Below are 22,051 nucleotides of genomic sequence, written 5' to 3' on the forward strand. Positions count from 1 at the left end.
CCAAGTAACTCAATATTTTCAAAGTTATGAAAAATTATGAAGGATTAATTTTATTTATTTATATTTCTTTGTGGTGTGGAGAACTGTTCATCAAGAATTCTGTTATGACTGCCTGGCTGGTGTTGCTCAGTGGTTGAGCTCAACTCATGCACCAAGAGGTCCTGGGTTCGATTCCCAGTCAGGGGACACGGCCTGGGCTGTGGGCCCGATCTCCAGCAGAGGGTGTTTAAAACCTTCTGTATCAGGATCTTTCAAGCACTGAATGAGAAATGATGAAAAAAAAAGTGGTTTGCTATATTATTATCTTTTTACTCACTCCTGGTAATTCTCTTAAAAATGACAAGCTTTAATGATAAGCTTCTATTTGAGTTGTATGAGATATTCTCTGATGTGACAATGTTTTAAAATATATTTTGCAATTCTCATTCTTTAGAAATAATCACTTTCAATTCAGAGTCAAAACCATAAGAACTTATTCTGCTGATAGCTTTCTGACATGTAGGAATAGCTGATGTGGGTGAAGCGTCTAGCTTGATGTTTTATATCTAGCTATTAGTCAGCTAATCCTCCTCCCTACTTCACTGAAAATATTTTCATTCTGTCTGACAAAAAGTAAAAAATTACATTAACTATGACTAAAAATGTATTGCAGATGACACATTAATGAGACTAATGGTTCTTGCCTTCTTGAAAGTTTTCATGGTCTTACCTTTGGTGAACTTAGATCCAGATAGTTTAATAATTACACAAAAGATAGCATTTTAAAAAAATTCTGGGTAACAAGATTACAATAAAGGTTTCAGATAATTTTAAATATAAACTTTAAAATAATTAGAAGGACTAAGTAAATATTATACTGCTAGTATAAAGTCCACTTAGGCAGAATATTTGGATGTGTCCAGTTATTCAAAGTAAAGCATGACTGAAAAGTGAAAACAAGCAATGCTGACAGAGTTTAGGTATATGAAGGAAATTTTTGACCCTTAAGGAAAAATTCAGTTAACTTAGCATGAAAAGAGAAATGGTTATACTGTTTATAAAGCATTTGGACTTCAAAGAATGCCATCAATTTATTTTGTAATTATTGAGGGCAATGGCTTTCAATTTCCTCCCCCATCAAAATCAGGATTCACTATATACTTACACATATATATCCAGAGTACTTAGTCTTACCTCACGTACCCTATTCTATTTTCTTTTTAAAAAATACTGGTCGCAATTCATAAATTGATTTTATTACCCACTAATGGATCATAACCTACAATTTGAGAAATACTTAAGAATAAAGAGAATTTTATATGGTTTTTTTCCCTTAGGGGCTTAGAATGTAAACATTGTTACTTTATCTGTTTCTAAACTACTCATTTTCTTGGTCTCACCAGCTCCAAAATCATATAGACAAGCATTCTGTTCTCAGACAACATTCTGTCCTTCTAGGTTATGTGCCCAAGTACTCCCACTACAGTTTTTAAATTACATTTAGACCACATTGATTTGCAGCTCATGTCTGTCCTTTCTTAGCCAGTAGTCCATGATCAAACTTCGTCATCATATCCTTAAAAAGATACTCAGTTCCCATGTCTCTTCTTTATTTTAGAGTACTCACCTTGCAAAACCCCAAATCTTGATCCTTTTTACCTACACGTTCTAGCACATAGATGGAGAAAACTGTACAACCAGAAAGACTGGTTTCATTAAAAAACTGTTTCAAGCCCTAGCTGTTGCTCAGAGGTTAGAGGGACAGCCCTTGTACCAAAGGGTCGCAGGTTTGATTCCTGGTCAAGGGCATGCACCTGGGTTGCAGGTTTGATCCCTGGCCCGGTCGGGGTGACCAGGAGGCAACCAATCTGTGTGTGTCTCTCACACCGATGTTTCTCTCTCTCCCTCTCCCCCTTCCACTCTCTCTAAAAATCAATGGAAAAAATAGCCTCAGGTGATTAACAACAACAAAATTGTCTCGAACTTCCAATAATGTCTTGGCACTATTTGATAGTTATACTTCCTCTCTGACATGACTGTTTCATGTTTGCTTTCTCTTCATTCCTCCTCCCCCATGTGCTTTCTACCCTCACCATCCAGCTGATGATATAAACCAGTGGTTCTCCAAGTGTGGTCCCCAGACCAGCAGCAGGAACATCATATGGAAACTTGTTAGAAATGAGAATTCTCAGGCTCTACTCCAGGGCTATGGAGTCAGAAACCCTAGGGTTGGGGCCCAGGTAGCCGTTCCTCCCTACCTACCCCACCCCTCAGCCCTAGGCTACTCTCTACTCTACTTCCTGTTGCTATAGATTTGCCTATTTTGGACTTTTGATATAAATGGAATCATCCACTATGTGGTCTTTTGTGACTGGCTTCTGTTGCTTACCATATGTTTTCAAGGTTCATCCATGTTGTAGCATGTATCAATACTTCATTCCTTTTATGGCTGAATAATATTCCATTGCATGAATATATTGCCTTTTACTGATCCATAAGCAGTTGGTGGACATTTGGTTGTTTCTACTTTTTTTACTATTATGAATAATGCTATGAATATTCATGCATGAGTTTGTGTGTGGAAGTGTTTTTCTCTTGTATATATACCTATGAGTGGAACTGATGAGCCATATAATAGCTTTGTGTTTAACATTTTAAGGAACTGCCAAAGCTGTTGCACCATTTTACATTCCCACCGGAAATATATGAGAGTTCCAATTATTCTATGTAATCACCAACACCTATTACCCCTCTTTTTTATTATTATTATTATAGTCATCCTACTTGGTGTGAAATGGTTTCTCATTGTGGTTTTGATTAGTGTTTCCCTAATGACTAACGATGTTGGGTATCTTTTCTTGTGCTTATTGGCCATTTATAGATCTTCTTTGGAAAAAGACCTATTCATATCCTTTGTCTATTTTTAAATTGGGTTGTCTTTTTATTATTGAGTTATAAGAGTTCTTTATGTATTCTAGATACCAGTCTCTCATCAGATATGATTTGCAAATATTTTCTACCATTCTGTGAGTTTTCTTTTCACTTTCTTGATTTGTGCTTCTATTTAACTTTATTTTATTGCTTGTGTTTCTGGTGTCATATTTAGGAAAGCCATTGCCTAATTCAAGGTCATGAGGTTTTACTCCTATGTTTTTTTTTTAAATTTTTATAGTTTTAGCACTTACATTAAGTTCTATGATCTGCTTTGAGTAAAGTTGTGTATATGGTGTAAGGAGAGAGTCTAACTTGATTATTTTGTATGTGGATATCCAACTGTCCCAGCACCATTTGTTGAAAGGCTGTTCTTTCCCCCACTGAACTGTCTTAGTACCCAGTGATGATTTGTATGTTATTAAATTCAATATTCACCCCTGGCTGGGTGGCTTAGTTGTCTGGAGCATCATCCTATATACCAAGAGGTTGAACGTTCCATCCTCGGTCAGGGCGTGTGTGGGGGGGGGGGGGGGGCGCGGAGGCAACCAATTGATGTTTCTCACATCAGTGTTTCACTATCTCTCTAAAATCAATAAAAACATATCCTCACGCAAGGATGAAAAAACAAAACAAAACTATCTAGCCTTTGCCCGTGTGACTCAGTTGGTTGGAGCTTCATCCGGTACACCAAAAGGTGGCAGGTTCAATTCCTGGTCAGGGCACATAGCCAGGTTGCCGGTTTGACCCCTGGTTGGCTGGGGCACGTGTGGGAGGCAACTGATCAATGTTTCTCTCTCACACCAATGTTTCTCTCTCCCTCCCTCCCTAAGGTCAATAAAAAAAAATTCAATATCCATTTTTTCCCTTACCTTATTTGACTTCTCAGCAGTATTAACATAGTTGACCATTCTTTCCTTCAAATATTCTACTCTCTTGGTTTTACTTTTTACTTATCTTGCTATTTCTTTTCAGTATTTATAGGTTCCTTATATTCTACCAAGCTTCTAAATGTTGGGTTTTCAGTTACTATGGCTGTGTAACAAATTAGCACAAAAATTAGTGGCATAAAACAATCATTTATTATGCTCATAGTTTCTTTGGGCCAGAATTCAGACCGGACAAAGCAGGGCAGCTTATCTCTGTTCCTTGATGTCTGGGGCCTCAGCTGGCAAACTCAGGCCAGGACTGGTATCATCTGAAGGCCTGTGCCATTCCATGCCAGGCAGTTGCTAACAGCTTCCGAGAGCCTTAGTTCACACCCACATGAGCCTGTCCATGTCCTGGTGGGAGGATGGAAAGGGAAGGAGAAAGAAGAGGGAAAGAGAGAGGGAGGAGAAGCCAAGGGAAGTCCTACAGTCTTTTAGGACCAAATCTCAGAAGTCACACAGAAACACTTTTTACATCATTATCATCCTGTGTGTGTTAATCTTCACCTGAGGATATTTTTTTCCACTGATTTTTTTTTTTTTTTTTTTAGAGTGGAATGGAGGGAGGGAGAGAGAAACATTGATGTGAGAGAGACACATTGGCTGCCTTCAGCACCCAATGGCCTGGGTCAGGGCCGGGGATAGAACCTGCAACCCAGGTATGTGCCCTTGACCGGGAATCAAACCTGCAACCCTTTGGTGTGCAGGCTGATGCTCTAACCACTGAGAAACACTGGCCAGGGCACTGTATTTTTATTTTTTTGAGGACGATTTACTTATTTATTGTTTTAATTAATCTTTGTTGTTAAAAGCATTACAAATGCCTCCCCCATCCATTGACCCCCTCCACCTTGTACCCCGCCCCAGTCTTTCCCACACTGTTGTCTGTGTCCACGGGTTATGCATGTATGCATATAAGTTCTTAGGTTAATCACTCCCCACCGACCCCCACCCCTGCTTTCCCTCAGATTCATCAGTCTGTTCCATGCTTCTATGTCTCTGGATCTATTTTGTTCATTAGATTCCATATATGAGTAAGAACATGTGATATTTGTCTTTCTCTGACTGGCATATTTCACTTAGCATAATACTCTCCAGGTCCCACCATGCTGTCTCAAAGAGTAAGGGATCCTTCTTTTTTACAGCTGCATAGTATTCCATTGTGTAAATGTCCAAGAAGATGCTTGATATGATTTCAGTCTTCTTGAACCTGTAGACACTTGTTCTGTGTCCTAATGTAACACTGGCCAAGGCACTTTTTTTTTTTTTTTTTTTTAAATCAGAGTCTCACATTCAAAGAAGTGAAAATATATCTGCCTCTTTATGTGGAATGGTAAGGTTCTTAAAGAGTATATGGGACCAGAAATGTTGCTGGGGACTTTTTTAGAAAAACAATCCTCCACAGCATGTTCTGGCCACACAATTCACATCCTTCCCACACGCAAAATACACTTCATCCCCTTCCTGCAAAGTCTCCCTTTATGGTACCAGGCTCAGGCTTCAGGTTCAGGATTTCACTGAGGTCAGGTCCAGGTACAAGTGAGATTCCTTGGGTACAATTTGTTGATGACAGGTCCCTGAATATAGTTTGACTTGCTTTGAAAACTTGGGGACTAAAGAGGCAAACTGTCTACCCTTTACCCCACCACTACCCAACATAAAATGATAAGGCATAAGATAACCTTCCTGTTCCAAAAGGGGGAAAGCAAGGGCACATAGAAGTCACAGGTCCATAGCACTTTTCATTTTATCGTTTTAAATACCATCCATACATTCATGACTTCCAAATGTCCTAACATCTCGGAGCCCCACACTAGGCTATGTAATTAACCATTTGACACCTTCCCTAGGACACTGCAGATATTCCCAACTTAATATGCTACAGTGATCTCATGTTTCCTACTTTACTTCTCTTCCTGGTGTCTCCATCTAGATGAATGATGCCACCATTTATCTAGTTGCTTAGAGCAAAACCCAGGTCTCAGCCTCAATTCTTTTCCCTCTCTCACCTCTACAGCTAATAATCAGCAAGTTCTACATTTTCTTTCTCCAAAATATAAGCATTTTTCTGTATCTCATCTGAATTATAACTGTCTCTTTATTGGTTACTCTCCTTCATTCCTGCTCCCTTCCAATTTCCTTTGGCACAACAAAGCAATGTTTTAATTAATATTACTTTAATAATATTTTAAGTAATATTTTAATGAATGGCATTCTCTTGCTCATAATCTTCACTGCATTTTGAGTAAAATCTAAATTCCTTACCATGGTCTAAAAGATGCATATAACTGACCTTTGCCTGTTCCTCTGACCATATTTCCTGCCATTTTCCCCCTTACACTCTATACGTCATCTTCTCTGGGCTTCTTTCAGTTCCTGAAACATACCAAACTCTTAGAAAGGGTCTGTACGCATGCTGTTTTCTCTGCCTGGAATATTCTCTCCAAAATTCCCACCCCCACATAACTGAGGCTTCCTCATCCTTCAAGGTATGGCATTCCTGACCATTCTAAGGAAGTACCCCCCCTTTTATTCTCTTTCACTGTATCCTGTTTGTTTCCTTTATAAAACTTGTCCCAATTTTAAATTATATCCTATTTGTTTACTTGTATGTCCCCATAACTAGACTGTATGCCCCACTAGGTCAAGGGCTATTTCTGTGTTACTCAGCAGTATATATACCCAGTATCTAGGCAGAGTGGCTGGCACAAAATATGCACTCAACAAATATGTGTTGAATATTGTTTTGAGAAAATATATTAATAAGTAATTATTAATAATGCTGAATGTATTGTTTCCATCTTCTTACTGAAATAGTCCTTTATTTCTCTCTTTTAGTAACTGCCCTTCCTTTTTGGCTGCTGCTTTAGCCAGAGCCACATCAGATGAAGTCCTTCAGAGTGATCTTTCTGCACATTACATCCCAAAGGAAACGGATGGCACAGAAGGGACTGTGGGTGAGTACCATGCTACATTATTTGTTTGAAAATATTAAAATCTTCTCATGTGTGGTGATCCACAGAAAATGTCTGCCAAATACTAACTCTAAATATGTTTACCCACTGGTGAATTGTATAGTGGTTGCAAGAGAAAAAATTGCAAAAAATTTTTTTCAAACTAATCAATAAAAGGAGGGGAAAAATATAAAAAAATATGGGCATATTTGAAAATATGTGAAGGTACTTGGAGCAAGAGATTCTCATAACAGGATATTATCATTAACATCTAGACAAATGGAAAGAGTAATTAAAGTGAGAAATGTGAAGACAACAAAAAAGATGAGTATGGGAAAGGAGAGTTTGAGCAAGACCTATTTAAAACTTCAGCTCACCTTTAAGAATCTAGGTAAAAAAGTGAGATATAAAAATTCAAGAAATCAGTTGCAACAAAACCTCATTAATTATATTAAATTTTATATAAATAGAGCTCTTTATGAGAGCTATGCAAAATGTGATTTAATTGCATGGACCACTTCTTTTTTCCAGGCAAATTATGAAACTTTATTTATTAAAGAAGGCATATTAGATTTATATATATTAGAGAAGCTCTAGAGAAATACCAATTTTTATAAAAATTAGGGAATTACTACTCAAAATTGTTAAGGAATTTTAATATTTCATTCTGTTTGTACTCAGCATTTGCCTTTAAACGTGCATAAGGAGCAAAGCATATATTAATGAATCGGAGTAGCTAGATTCCAGAGAATGTGAGGCAGATATAAAAGTAAACATTCCTGTTCTTATGTTATCTCTCTAGATCATTTTTTTGTATTGATTTCAGAGAGAGGAAGGGAGAGGGAGAGAGACAGAAACATCAATGATGAGAGAGAGTCGTCGATCGGCTGCCTCCTGCAAGCTCCCTACTGGGGATGGAGCTCGCTACCCAGGCATGTGCCCTGATTGGGAATCAAACAGTGACCTCCTGGTTCTTGGGTTGACTCTTGACCACTTAGCCACACCCGCCGGGCTGCTCTACATAATTTTTGACAGAAAATTGGCAAGGAAGGAATTCCTCTGCTTATATTTACTGAGAGTAATTGGTTCACTTGGAACCAAACTATTCCAGAGTCAAGTTGGATAGAATTCCTGCTACAAAGCATTGGTCTTTCCTCTGGTACTGATGCATAAAGTAAAAGCCCTGTAATGAAGAGATAAGGGAGAGTAAATTCTGCTTTACTGCAGCCAGGCTGATGGCTGACTCAGCTCCAGATCAGTACAGTGACATTAAGACTGATGAGTAGTTTGCAGCTGTTAGGGGGTGGACTACTACTTTGAACAATTTTCTCTTTTTCACACCCTTTTTAATTTAATTTTTCCATTTCAGGCAGCAATTATTTGTATGCTAATGTTCTATACCACTCCCCGAAGGAGAATACTTAAAGTAGCAAGATTGAAGTGTTACCCTGCATGCCTACTTTGTAAGAATTTTCTGATACCCTTTCCCCCCATAAGATAGCAAAAGTGAAATGAAGGTGTGTTTTTCTTTTGGTGGATATTATTGGTCATTTTGATTTTATATTTTTCCAGCATATTACCCAGTAATGTCTCCATGCCACTGCAGCGATTCAGAATGATTATAATTCTAGACTGTTTGCAAGTCCTTAATCTTTTTAACCCAAATCACTCATTGTGAACCGCACTGAAGAGGATCTCTACAGGGCATATTGTGTTTCTCCATATACCAGAGTGGGAAATGAGCACACTGAATAAGGCCTGCTGTCACTGGCTTAAAGGCACTGAAGTCCCCACTGAAATACCTTTTGTCTTTCCCTTGTTTCCAAAAACAGGTTTTTAAAAAAATCCTTCAAGTTCTTTTCATGTTTATATCATCCCTAACAATGTTTGCTAAACAACCTTGCATATCTGTTGGTACAAATTTAGTTTAGCAGATGTAACACCTATCTAGACAACCTAAATCCAATCTGAAATATCCCCATGTAAAGATTAAAAATAAAAAGGGGGAAATTATCACTAATATAGAGGAAATTAAAATACATTTGAAAACCTAGGTGTTTTCCAGAAAAATACAAATGAACAAACTTTATGTAAGAAGAATGAGACTGAGAAGATTGTTTAGGAGCTAGCCGTCTTCGCAAAAGGGCAAAGGGCATGCGATTCTACCAGTGAACAACTTCAAATGATCAAAGACAGAAAATTCCAAAGCTTTTTAAAATGAACTATTCAATTTCATAAAAAGGAAAATTTGCACAGCATAACAGTGATACCGAAACTTAGACAAATCGTCTAGGACAAAATTTAAAAAAGAAATGACAGATCAATATTAAATATATTAAGTAAAATATTGGTAACATTGAGTACAACAGTTAATTCATTTGATGAGCATTTTATTGAGAGCCTGCCATACACTGTGCTGGCAAAACAGCTGTGAACAAAACAAAAATATTGGGAAGTCCGTTAGCATAACATCCAATGCAATAGCTACTGGCTATATGTAGTTACTGAGCACTTGAAACATAGCTAATATGACAAAAATACTGCATTTTAAATTTTATCTAATTTTAATTAATTTAAAGTAGACAGATGCAGCTAGGAAGCTACCTTATTAGACAGTCCAGGTCTCTATAATAAGAGTAATATGCAAATCAAAGAATGATGTAATGGTTTATATTATCACTTGGGAATTTGGGAACTATCCTGATAATTAATATCAGTTATTCATTTCACCCAACTCTATTATCCCTCAAAGTTTCTGAATTCACTTAGCATTTTGCAGTCCTCTGTTGTGATTGAGTTAAATGCACACCCAAATGCAGGGTCCAGATGGATTGGAGTAATACAAATAGGTAACTGCTGGCTGAAAGAGACAGTCTCTGGCAACTGGTGCTTAAAAAAAAGAAAAAAAGATGGGAGTTGCTTAAAACATAAAAATGTTGGGTTGTCGGCCTCAGGTTCCCTCTTATACACACACACCTCCTCAGGTTTTATTTGTTCTTTGAAATTTTTCTCTCTCTAATGTACCCTTGATTTTCAGTATATAAAAATGTCAAGGGGACACAGCCACAAAACATGGTTTACCACTCTGTATTATGTTAATAAGAAAAACAACAAAATCTTGAGGTCAGTTTCTGAACAGTCATTTAAAAAAGAAATCTGAATAAGAAAACAGGTAACTATGGTCACAGATTTAGGCAGTGGCAGGGTGAGGAATATAAAATGAGACTCTAAGTTCCCAGGCTGTTCTAAGAACACACAGTCTCTCTTCTTTGGGATTTGTGTCGTAGATCGCAGGAGGCATGCACAGCCATTTCCCATCTGGCACACATTTTCTCAGGCTGTCAAGCTTTATCTGAGTTAGTAAAGTAAAACAAAAATTTGAGAATTTTAAATTTTTTTACCTGGGATGTAAGAGGAACCTCTAAAATACTGGCCTGAGAAAACCTAATCTCCCCTTGGCTATTTCAATAGCTGCAACTTGAGTAGAGGACAACTTGAGTGGAGATGATGAGAGACAATCTCGTCAATACCATTCAGTGTTGCTTAAAAGGCTTTCTTTCCCATCTGTCCAGACACTGAGGGATGCAAGTCAGCCTCAGAAATCAGCTAGTTGGCTCCACTTAATAGGTCAAGTAATGCTCTTAATAGTCTAGGGGTAAAGAATCCTCTGATTGCTCTCCTTTTTTTCTATCCAGGGTTACACACATAGACAGAATTTAAGTCCTTTTTCCTTAGAGAAATAAACACTTTGTTAACCTATTGGCTAAACTATTTAAGCTATTGCCTAAAGCTTTAAATAAAAATAATACACCAACAAAAATGTATAATCTACTTCTGAGTTATAGGAGAGAAAAGTGTGAAGAGGTCAGGAAGAGGGAGACAAAGACTAATGGTAATCAAGGTAAACTCTCTGATCCCTGTAGTCTGTAAATAAATAATCTGTTGCTTATAGGCCTTTCATGTTCCAATGAACTGGAGAGCCACTGTTCATATTTCAGTCACTCTTCTAAGCACACGGGGCTTGGCTCACCAGGTGATAACCATCGCAGCCAATCGAAAGGGAACCAGTGCCCTGAACTAGACAGCAGTGGCCAGAGCACTTTGCAGCTAGAAGAAATCCAGCCGTGGCAAAGAACCAGCCCCGACCAGAGGTTTCTCCTCATGACACAAGGATCATCTTAGTGGCAGCTGCTGGCTAATTAATTACTGTATTAATAATACAGTAATTAATAATAATGCAAGAATAAACTCCCTACTCATCATATCTACTAGATAGGATGTCATTTTCTCTCTTCAGAAGCAACATTTCCTTTTTCTTGAGGAGGAATTTCTTCTATTGAGGAGGAGCTTGACTAGTGTGACCTACTTCTGTCTTTACCAATCAGGCAAGTGAAAAGCAGTTTTACAAGGCTCTTCACTGGGGTTTTCTGTGTTTCTTTCCAGAGATCGAGACAGTGAAATTGGCCCGTTCTGTCTTCAGCAAACTACACGAGATTTGCTGCAGCTGGGTGAAAGACTTCCCTCTCCACAGGAGACCCCAGCTTTACTATGAGACATCAATCCACGCCATCAAAAACATGCGCAGGAAAATGGAAGACAAACACGTCTGCATTCCTGACTTTAATATGCTCTTCAACCTAGAGGTAAAGGGCACTTCTGATTTAAGAAAAACACCTTCATGCTCCTGTTTTCTAACAGAACTCCTTGTACACAGGGTGGGGCAAAAGTAGGTTTACAGTTGTGAGTCGGGGAGTTTATTCTTGTATTATTAATCACTGTGTTATTTTCCATACAAACAACTGTAAACCTACTTTTGCCCCACCCTGTAGTTCTAATAGTATCTCTGATAGGTTGAAATAGGATTAAAGGCAAAGTGGCACAAATTTGCTTGCATTAGACAACAGAAAAGGAATTATTTTATTTTGAATAGGTAATGCAGTCACACGGTTTAGAATAGGGAAATAAATCTCTTATCTTTGTGTCTCAAACACTCAGTTCCCCTCCATGAAGGCAAGGGAATTACTGGTTTCTTGTGTAACCTTCCAGAGCTATTCTATACATACAAGTAAAAAAGAATACTGTTATATCACTATAAAGCTGTTTCATTTAAAGGAAACTATTTTGATAGTATAATCAAGTGGTGTTTATTAAGTTGCCACATTACTATTTGCTGAAGCAACACAAAACAAACATAAAAGAACTAATTTGAGACTGAGACAGTTCTCTAATTTCATGTGGTTTTCTTTTTTAAATCTTGGTTTCTGAGATAGGAAAGTAGCTGGAATTACATTCCTGAATCTCTGTTGACAAATTGGATCATATGAGCCTTGTCAACCTAATAACCATGTTCTTGTTATATTTCTCTTCTCTTTCTATTAAGTGTATTACATTAATGCAAACAGAGGTAGGTTTGTTTCCTTTGCCTGTCACTTGCCTCTTTCCTTCACTCAAGTCCATAACTTAGAAATTACAATGCAGTAATTTCTACAAAGCACAATATTTCCTCCATTTAGCAGTTAAATTTAATTAGCTGACTGTGAAGGTCTGATAAGCAGTGATGGTGTGCTAGTAATTGGCGCTTATGTTACAAAGGCAGATCAGGTGATATCTTTGTTTCCAAATGTTACCATGTCTATGCAAATGTAACACAAAGGATGCTTTGTTTGAAATAACTCTTTTATACAACATTGTCAATAATAATAAAAAATTGGAAATTATCTAAATTATTACATACAGGGAACAATAACTATGATAGGCTCATAAGATGTATAGTACACGTCCATTTAAAGTTAAGTCTTTGAGAATACTTAATGACATGGGGGAAATACATTTATATAAAATTCAATGTATAGTATGATCCTAATTTTACTGAAAAATGTATATGTACAGAAAAGAGACTGGTTATCTGTGGATGGTGGGACTATAGATATTTATTTACTTCTTTATCAGGCCAAATAAATGTATGCCATCTTTATAATAGGAAAAACATCAGTATTTTTTTAAGTTTAAGAAGCTATACTAGTTATTTAAGAAATCCATTTGGTTCCTCCTGTTTCTTGATGCTATACTAAGAATCTCCCCACCAATCTCACATTGTGTAGTTACAGTCTCATGTCCCAATAAAGGTATTATTTCCCCCCTCCCTCTTTATGATAATCCCACAATAGTATACTCGTCATTTAAAAACTGCTTATACACACACACACACACACACACACACACACACACACACACACACGCTGTTTTTTGATATGCCAATTGAGTTTTTTAAAAATGAGTACTACTTTTCAGTACAGGTAGAAATTCTACATGTCAGGACTGTTTTTCTAGAAAGTTCTATTTAATCAGTTAATCTTCAATGGCATTACAGATGGTGTTCATTAGATTGCTAAATTAACTAGTTGTAATGTCTGAAGTAGATATAGACTTCATAATATTTGGGTGTTATTACATTCTGGATGTTTATATACGGTACGTATGCAAATGTAGTATACTCTTTAAAATAACTTTCCCAAGGTACAAATATACCTGTTCTTTCAGTAGTCCTTCCAAATCCTCATGAGACAGCAACTCGTCCCTACCTAACAGATGGGAAAACAAGCACATAAAAATTATGATTTACTTTGTATATTTGTTTTGCTTTGAATGACAGGACCTGGACTCATCCAAGCTCCTAGAGCCCAAGGAATGTCAAAGACTTACAAATGAAAATCATTACATACTATTGCCTAAAGGTAGTCCAGGACTCAGAGTTCAGTGATTGATCTCCTAAGTGAGCTAGATTGAGATTTAAACACTTGAGTTGAAGCAAACTACTTAATGGCTTTAATGTAATCTTGAGATTAGGCTTCCTTTGTCAGGACAAAGCACAGGTTTGGAAGCCCTTCCTCTGGCAGTTGTTTTAGCACTTCAAGCAGTGGGTGGGTGAGCAGGGAAATGGGAAGCTCAGAATTACATTAGGGGACGAGGAAGTGTTACTGTGCATTTGGAAATCTTTGTGGTTCAAGTTTTGCCAATCAGTTGAAGCTGTTATTTATGGTGAGAATTCAGTGACCATGATTTATAAGGGAGATACTACAGTTTAGAAGTACGTGTATGCTTTCATTATCTGTGTATCTTAAACAACCTAACATAATTGGTCTTGTGCTGGAAGGCCAATTATTTCCTATTGTTCTGAGTTTCTAATTTTATGATTAAAATGCTTTTCTTTTTGGAACTACTCAATCCAGAACAGCTTTTGTTCAATCCCTCCTCATACCTTCTCTCTCCTCCCTCTCCCCTCAAAATTGTAATAGCAATTTTGAAGCAAATGCATGTGGGTGGTTTCCATGGTGCAAGACAACAACTCTCACAGAGAGGGCACTTCAGCCTGAGCTAATTGGGCATGATGTGTTCCAGTATTCTGGTGTAAACACAGATGCCCTTGTATTGCAGGTATTTTAGCAGTTGATCAGGCGTATCAGAAAAGGGAAACATTTAGTCTCATTACCTGGTGACAAATGTGGTGGAGGAGGAAGGGCCACAGTGCAGGGGCCACTGTTTCTGTGCTTCTATTGACAGGACCAGGAAGAACAAGCTTACTTTGCAGTGTTTGATGGCCACGGAGGAGTGGATGCTGCCATTTACGCCTCCATTCACCTGCACGTTAACTTGGTACGCCAGGAGATGTTCCCCCATGATCCTGCTGAGGCCTTGTGCAGGGCCTTCCGGGTCACTGATGAGCGGTTTGTGCAGAAAGCAGCCAGGGAGGTATGCATTTTCTCATAAATTCTAGCCATGACTGCACTAGCTGAGCTCAACTTGGTCTGTGGTTAAAGGGCTATTTGGATTTTCTCTTTTGGGGCAGGCATTTATTTAAAGTTCTTTTCCAAACTGTTCTTGACCCACAGCATTGGATTCTGTTGTAGTTCTAATTCTCTCTTCAGGAAGAAATTTAGTGGGGTGCTATGATGTCCTGTATAGAAACTCCCAAGTTATAATTTTCTAGAAAGGCACTCCACTGCTGGATTTGGCAGGTGAGTTTTGTCTTTCTTATATCCTATTACCTGTCAGGGTCACACGAGGACCATCTCTCTAAGCAGACTTTTGCTGATAAAACCTGGATATGGTGATTAAAACAATGGTCTAAAGAAGAAACAGAAGCTGGGACTACTCCCATACATTTAGTTCTAAATGGGTTGGCAGTGTTTTGCTATGTATCTGTTGAGGAAAAATTTGCTTGGAGACAGTGAATCCTTAGATGATCCTTGAACTGATTTTCTCTTAACAGGAAGAAAAGTCAGAGCTCATGTCCTGATTTCTTAAGGTTAATCAAACATAAGGTTTTTACTCTGAATAAATGACAGGGGCTCTATATTAAGATCTAAAAGTAAAATCTTTAATTATCAGTCTGGGTATTGGTACATAATTAACTATGGTACTCTATATTCATTTCTAACTGGGGGCCGATGGAGAATAATTTTTAATTTTAAAAGTAATTACAGTATTATACATATACACAAAATAAGACTCCTGTCCTATGACCTAAACATTTACTCTTTTCGAAATGGGCTTAGAGAGAACAGTGTAATCATTTTAATCCATTTCTTTGATCTCATAGTTAGCTATACAGCAGTAGTGGGGCTTGTAACTAATAAAACAGTAATTCAGAACTATTTGTTATTAGGCAAGAGAAATAGTATTTCCTCACCTGCACCCCAGGTTTAGATTAATATGTAAATCCACCAACAGCAACCACTAAGGTCTACATATAGAGGTGTGGGGCTAGAAAACAAAATACAAATGTTGACCTCAGACCTTCCCGGTCTCTCTTGAGCACCAGCACTGCTCCACTCTGCCTTAGAGCTACTGGCTGTCATCGGTCTGACTGAGGACAAGACCTGGCCCCCGAGAGATGATCTGTAATCACCAACGTGAAACTAAGAGAATCACTTGTCCTTTTCATCCTCTGTTCTGTTCCTTTTCTTCTGTGTACTTAAAAGTATGGCGCTTTTTTTCTGGCCAAGTTCACCTTATTTGCTTTGCCAGTGATCCTAGTTTCTAAATCTCAGTCCTGCCAATAGTTCTCTTGAATAATTTAGGTTTGTCTCAGCAGTTACTTTTCTCCTTCTTGTGCTTTCCATGTGCTGCTAACTGCTGGGAAGTAGCTATTCCTGTTGTGAAGCAGCCCTGCCTCCTGTTCTCTCCAGGGCATATGCACTGAAGTGTCTTTATCATGTGTTCCAGGGGGCTGAGTTTTTGAACAGTCTGTGTGGGAAGACATTTTATTGGTGGGTGAGGATTTATAACAAACTATCTCTATATAGGGAAAATGAGAAGTTGTTTTTCTCATTGGCTACAAGGGGCCTTTTACCACCCATGACGCACTGGTTCTAATTTGGGCCAAGTCCTTAGTAACAGAAAGTCATGCTCATTTGGTGGTGACTCATGTCAAATGGAGATGTCATATTAGTACAGTAGTATCAAGAGCATTAAGTAAAGTGGTACTGAGCTACTGCAGTGAAATTCCAGGTTGTTAGTTCTTCATGCAATGTTCCTCAGCAAATTTAGAAATTTCTCATTTCTAAAACTGTTTTTTGTTTTAAGGCATAAGTGTCTTAGCACTCACTCCAGGGAATGTATGTTATCTCTTGGCTCCTATCTTACTATCCAGAGTATGGGAGCACTTGTGTACCAGTTAGATGTTTTATATGTTATTTTGTAAAGTGAGGAATCTCCCCCTAAACATACAGTATGTCAGTAACAAAACAGACCACAATATGGTAATCTTTACTCTTAGGATCGATATAGTGGATTCAGCACTGGACTAGCAGGAAAAAGAATTTCATTTCTCTTATGTGTACTAATCAGTTAGTTACCTGCCGTTAGACAAATTGCATAACCTGCCATTGTTTTCTTACCTGCATATAAAATGGAATCATCCCTGCCTTGCAGGTCACAGATCAAATGGATCTATGTATGTGCACATATAAATACATACATGCACATAAAAATGAGAAATTCAAATTTAGAAAAAGAAATTTCTATTTATTTGTGAAATCAAGCTATTAATAATCTAGCTCCCAACTGAAAGGTCTGTATCAATTATAAATTGCTCCTCATTGAGAATTTGATAACTATTTTAACTTTGTTGACAGTACTACAGATGTCTCCCCTTTTGCCCTCCTCTATCCAAACCCTGCCCCACCCCAGGCCTTTCCTATACTATTGTCTGTGTCCATGGGTTATGAATATATGTTCTTAGAATTTGATATATATTTATTTTTACTGACTCTAGTTTTATTTAAACTATTTCAGAGCTTAAGATGTGGAACCACAGGAGTGGTGACTTTTATCAGAGGCAATATGCTACATGTAGCCTGGGTGGGTGATTCCCAGGTTATGCTTGTGAGAAAGGGCCAAGCTGTTGAACTAATGAAGCCACACAAACCAGACAGAGAGGTAAGTATAGTCTGTTCCACAAAGGCAGTTTTCTAGTTATTAAGATCCACTTAATTACATAATTATCACCATTATCTCAGAAATCATGCCCACCTTCCAAAGAAGAAATAAAGAGAACCTTTCCAGGAAGCTGATGAGTATTATATCTGTTGTTTATTGTTAAGGTAGATGAATAAATTCTGAATCTAATTATTTGCTTCTTTTTATTGCATTGCTGTTTAGGATGAAAAGCAGCGAATTGAGGCCCTTGGAGGTTGTGTAGTCTGGTTTGGTGCCTGGAGAGTGAATGGAAGTCTATCGGTCTCCAGAGCTATTGGTAAGAAAAACCAATTAATTTTTGTTTCTCTAAACTGTCCACTTCTGGCTCATTGTCTTATATTACCTCTGATACAAGGAACCTGAGATGATAATTTATATTATCAGTGTGCTTATTATTATGTAAAACAACAGTTGGATGATGCCTCTTTCAGTTATTTGATTTAATTAACCTACTCACTTATATGCTTAAATTCCATTATTGAAAAGGAACTATATTAAGAAATGCAGAACTTATTAGTTTCTATCCTTTAAAAAAAATGGAAGTCTTTAATCTTTGGTATACATATCCACCTAAAACCACAGCAGTCCTCATTTCATTCCATTTTGGGTCATATTTAATTTTTTAAAAATATATTTTTATTGATTTCAGAGAAAGGAAGGGAGAGGGAGAGGGAGATAGAAACATCAATAATGAGAGTCATTGATCGGCTGCTTCCTCACGCACTCTACTGGGGAGTTAGCCCTCAACCTGGGCATGTACCCTGACCGGGAATCGAACCGTGACCTCCTGGTTCATAGGTTGACATTCAGCCAGTGAGCCACACCAGCTGGACAAGTCATATTTCATTTAAACCCGTATTTTCCAGAGAATGGAAACCTCCCCCCATATTTTACCTTGCTTATGTCTTTATGTCATTCATTATGAATTCTAAAATGAGAGAAACAACAGAGAACAAATCCATGGGAAAAACATTGTGCTTTTTAGATGGAAATAATTTTCTATATAAGGAATGTAATAATTTGCCAGATAACCCTGGGGTTTCAAAGAACCTGCTCCCTGGGGCCTAAATTCTTCAAAAGAAGGGAGAAGTCAACAAAATTCTAAAACTTAGAGAGTAAACAGCTACGTTGACAAAATTCAAGGGTGTAAGTTCAGAGAATTGACCTATAGTCCAGTTTCTGTCTTTGTTTCACTTTGGTACCTGGGTTTATTATTTTAGGTTTCATACCTTAGCTTCATTTTCTGTTTTTAAAAAAAGAATAAATAGATGTATCTATATGGGTGATATGCACATGTGCATATACACTGCAGTTCTTAGTCACTGCCTCCTAAAGAAATGAGTAGCCTGACATAGGGATAACATGGACAAATGGAGTTCACCTCTGGTCCCCAACTGTGGCTTACCATTACCAAAAAATTCCAGAACATTAACAAAGTAAAGTCTCAAAGGACTAATTCAGTTTCACCACTGATGTGAGTTCCTCCCACTCTCTGGGAAGGTGCTGGCAAGCTGTGAAGTGGCCCAGAAGGTTGAGAGAGAAAGAAAAATTCTGCAAATATCTCCTGAAAAACTGAAAGCTGGCTTTACCTTATGACTGAGGGAGTTATTAGGAACTCTGGAATAAGGCCAAATAGGGAAAATTTCTCATTTCTAAAACATACTCCTATACAGAATTATTTTTTGACAATTCCAACCAAAGACCTCTTCCTCTTGATCTTCCTGTCTTTGTCAGAGTTTGAGAGGTATCTTTAATGCCTGTTACAGAACCAGCTTTACTAGGGGATACTTGCCTTTACTTGTTTCTAAAAATATAACAAGGGGAAACTAAAGCAGGGGAGGAATGTCCTTGAATACATTGACAGTCTAAGAGAGAATAGAACTTCACAGAGGAAGCGACTTTTGAGTTGGACACGGAGGGTAGTGTTCAGGGAAGAAATCCCAGGTACAGGGAAATACAAATACCTGGGCGTCTAAAAGACTGTCATGTTTTAGGTACAGCAACAAGTACAGGAGGCTGGGGCAGAGGTGGAAGTGCTGGCGCCAGGTTGTGAAGGGGCTAAGTAGTCTGGGCTTTACCATGTGATAAAGCAGAGGCCCACATGATCAGGTTTGTATTTATAAGATATGTGTAATGATGATTTGGAAGACAGACTAGAGTAGAAAGCCTACATGAATGATCATTCAGGAGGCTGTTGATACAGTTTGCAGAGATGAGGCAGCTAAAAATGGATACAGAGGAGGGTATAAATTGATCAAACAGAAATGACAGTTTGTGGGGGAAGAGGAAAGCTAACTTCCAGGTTTCGACTTGTGTGACTGAAAAGATGATAAAGTATTTGTAATAAAGCAGCAGCAATTTGGTGGGTGGGGAGGAGGGCAGATGATGAGTTCATTTTGGACATATTTTATATTCTAGGTACCTGTGGGATGTTTTGGAAGATAAATTCATATGCAACTGGAAATACAGATCTGGAGCTTAGCAAAGTGCTCTGAGTTGGAGACAGAGATTTGGGAGCTCATCCCATTTGGCAATAATATTAGCAACCTACCCCCCCCCCCCCCCCCCCCGCACGCATGCACAATTAGTTGAAACTATGGGCATGGATGACATTCCCCAAGAAGAGTACATAGTGTGGACAGGGAGAGCCTTAAGGTAGAATAACATAATGAAGTCGGCTGTCTGTTTGTCTTCGATCTGCCATTTTACAAGTGTGCACCTTGGGAAATTTACTTAATGTCTCTGTGTCTATTTGTTCCTTGTAAAGTGTGAAGAGTAATGGTACCTAACTCATGAAGTTTTTGTATTAAATGGCAAGATACATACACCACACTCAAAGCTCTGCCTGGCACAGTCTTAGCACACAGTGACTGTTAGTGCTATTATTTTTAATTTTTTTAAAAAGATTTAAAAAATTGATTTTGAGAGAGAGTGAAGGGGAGAGGGAGAGACAGAGAAACACTGATGTGAGAGTGAAACATCCAGTGAAACTGTCTTCTGCACGTCCCCAACCAGGGATCAAGCCCACACCCCAGGCATGTGCCCTGAGCAGGAATTGAACTGGCAATCCTTCGGTACACAGGATGATGCTCAGCCAACTGAACCACACTGGCCAGGGCTGTTAGTACATTTATTAAGTGAAAGAGCCAGTGAAAAAAATAAAGAGAGGATAAGAGTTTTAGAAGTGGGGTATCAGAGGTGCTAGGGGAAGGTTTCTAGGAGCAAGTAGTCAACAGAGTCAAGTGCTGTAGAGGTCAAGTGAGGAGGGGGTTAAAAAAAGACCTGGAATTTTGAAAATAGGAAATACAGCAGGTCCTTGAATAATGTTTCCTTCAATGTCATGAGATGCTGTAGGATCTTACTCTTGTTTTGTTATCAATTAGCCTATGGTAAAACTGGTTTCCTTATGTTGTTTCACTTAAGAGTTGCAGACCCTATTGGCAACAGTAAGTGAGGGCTTACTATGATTGGTAACATCTGAGAGAAATGTTTTGGGTCAGTAGTCACAAAAAACAGAAAATAATCAGGTGAAGGAAAATGAGCATTAACATGAAGGAGTGTGTGCAGATTTGGTTTCTTGGACAATTTGGTGGTGAAGGGAGACAGTGTGGTGACTTGAGGGAAAAGCTGATTTGGGAAAGAGTTGCTTTTATTGTTTTTAGGTGAGATTTTAGATCAGACCCTGTTTATAGGATAAAAGAAGAGAGCAAGTAGAAGAGAAATTGAACATGGGAGAGAGAAGCCAGAGTCCTAGAGAGACAGGTCCAAGAGCACAGGTTAGCTTTGAGAAGGGAAGGGACACTTCTTACTCTGAGAAATGGCAGCTAATATGGGTGAATCTCTACAGATTTTCAAAAAGAAGAATTGGGGGTAGGTCGAAAGGAATTGAGGAAATTCAGGCCTGATACACTTAATTTTCTTTGAAGTAGTAAACTACGCCATCTACCCAAATCCAGTAATTTAACTGGAAGAGGGAGTTGAAAAATGTGAGATTTGGAAAGCTCATGAAATAAAATAGAGGGTTAAATAGGGACAAGAAAAAGGACTCCTAAGCAGAGTTCAACTCTTAGGAAAAAATGACTCTTAAATCTTTAAAAATGAAAAGCTTTTAAAATGTTTCTCCCCATGAGCCCTTCAAATTTATGATCCAAAGTTGACTAGCATATGGAGATAGGCGGTTGAAGACAGAAAGATGTTGCCATTTCTACCATGAAATGGATAATCATGCCCTCCTACCAAATTTGGGGGCGAAATGTCATGAATTTGACATACAGTAGTAGAGCAGGTGAAAAGCCAGAATTTTGGCAGCATTTCCTCTGCAAATCTTTGTATGTTCTGTTCTAAACTAACAGTTGCAGTAGCCTTTTACTTGAAGCACTAAAACAAGATTTTTGGGAACAGTATGACTCAGATCACATTTATTTTTAGAGCTGGAATTTAGAAAATAATAATGATGATAACAATACAGTCAGGTGGAGTAGCAGAGGGGGAAATCTGTGAAGTGGATTGGTGGAGGACATTGAACTCCATGACTGGAAGTTTTAAAGCTAATTGTTGAAAGCTAATTAAAAGGCATTAGGGTACAGAAGTGAGATGGTTCTGGCTACTATGTGAAAAAGATAGTTTCTTACCTAATAGATAAACTAATGCAGGCAAACATATTCAGTATTGGTTGTTCAGGGTATCCCTTGCCAACTGCTGGATAGGGCATGCGGCCCATTTGGTGCTAGCAGAGTTCTCCATAGGGTTCCTATTCAGCTATCTGGGCCTACTTGAGGA

General features: G+C 38.2%; 2 protein-coding genes across 3 annotated transcripts in view; one reads left to right on the top strand and one right to left on the bottom strand.

The window, feature by feature from the left end:
• TRIM37 (tripartite motif containing 37) overlaps window positions 1–22,051 on the bottom strand; it is a 161,286-nt gene that overhangs the window by 73,907 nt on the left and 65,328 nt on the right. The gene's annotated exons all lie outside the window — the stretch shown is intronic.
• PPM1E (protein phosphatase, Mg2+/Mn2+ dependent 1E) overlaps window positions 1–22,051 on the top strand; it is an 84,898-nt gene that overhangs the window by 59,324 nt on the left and 3,523 nt on the right. The window contains exons 2-6 of the mRNA XM_087826235.1: window positions 6,678–6,796; window positions 11,237–11,436; window positions 14,354–14,542; window positions 17,090–17,233; window positions 17,456–17,549. Coding sequence (XP_087682361.1) covers window positions 6,678–6,796; window positions 11,237–11,436; window positions 14,354–14,542; window positions 17,090–17,233; window positions 17,456–17,549 — 746 coding nt within the window. The remainder of the gene's footprint in view (window positions 1–6,677; window positions 6,797–11,236; window positions 11,437–14,353; window positions 14,543–17,089; window positions 17,234–17,455; window positions 17,550–22,051) is intronic.

Source organism: Miniopterus natalensis, chromosome 17, assembly GCF_054644295.1.
Source record: "Miniopterus natalensis isolate mMinNat1 chromosome 17, mMinNat1.hap1, whole genome shotgun sequence".
In the NCBI taxonomy this organism is placed as follows: Eukaryota; Metazoa; Chordata; class Mammalia; order Chiroptera; family Miniopteridae; genus Miniopterus; species Miniopterus natalensis.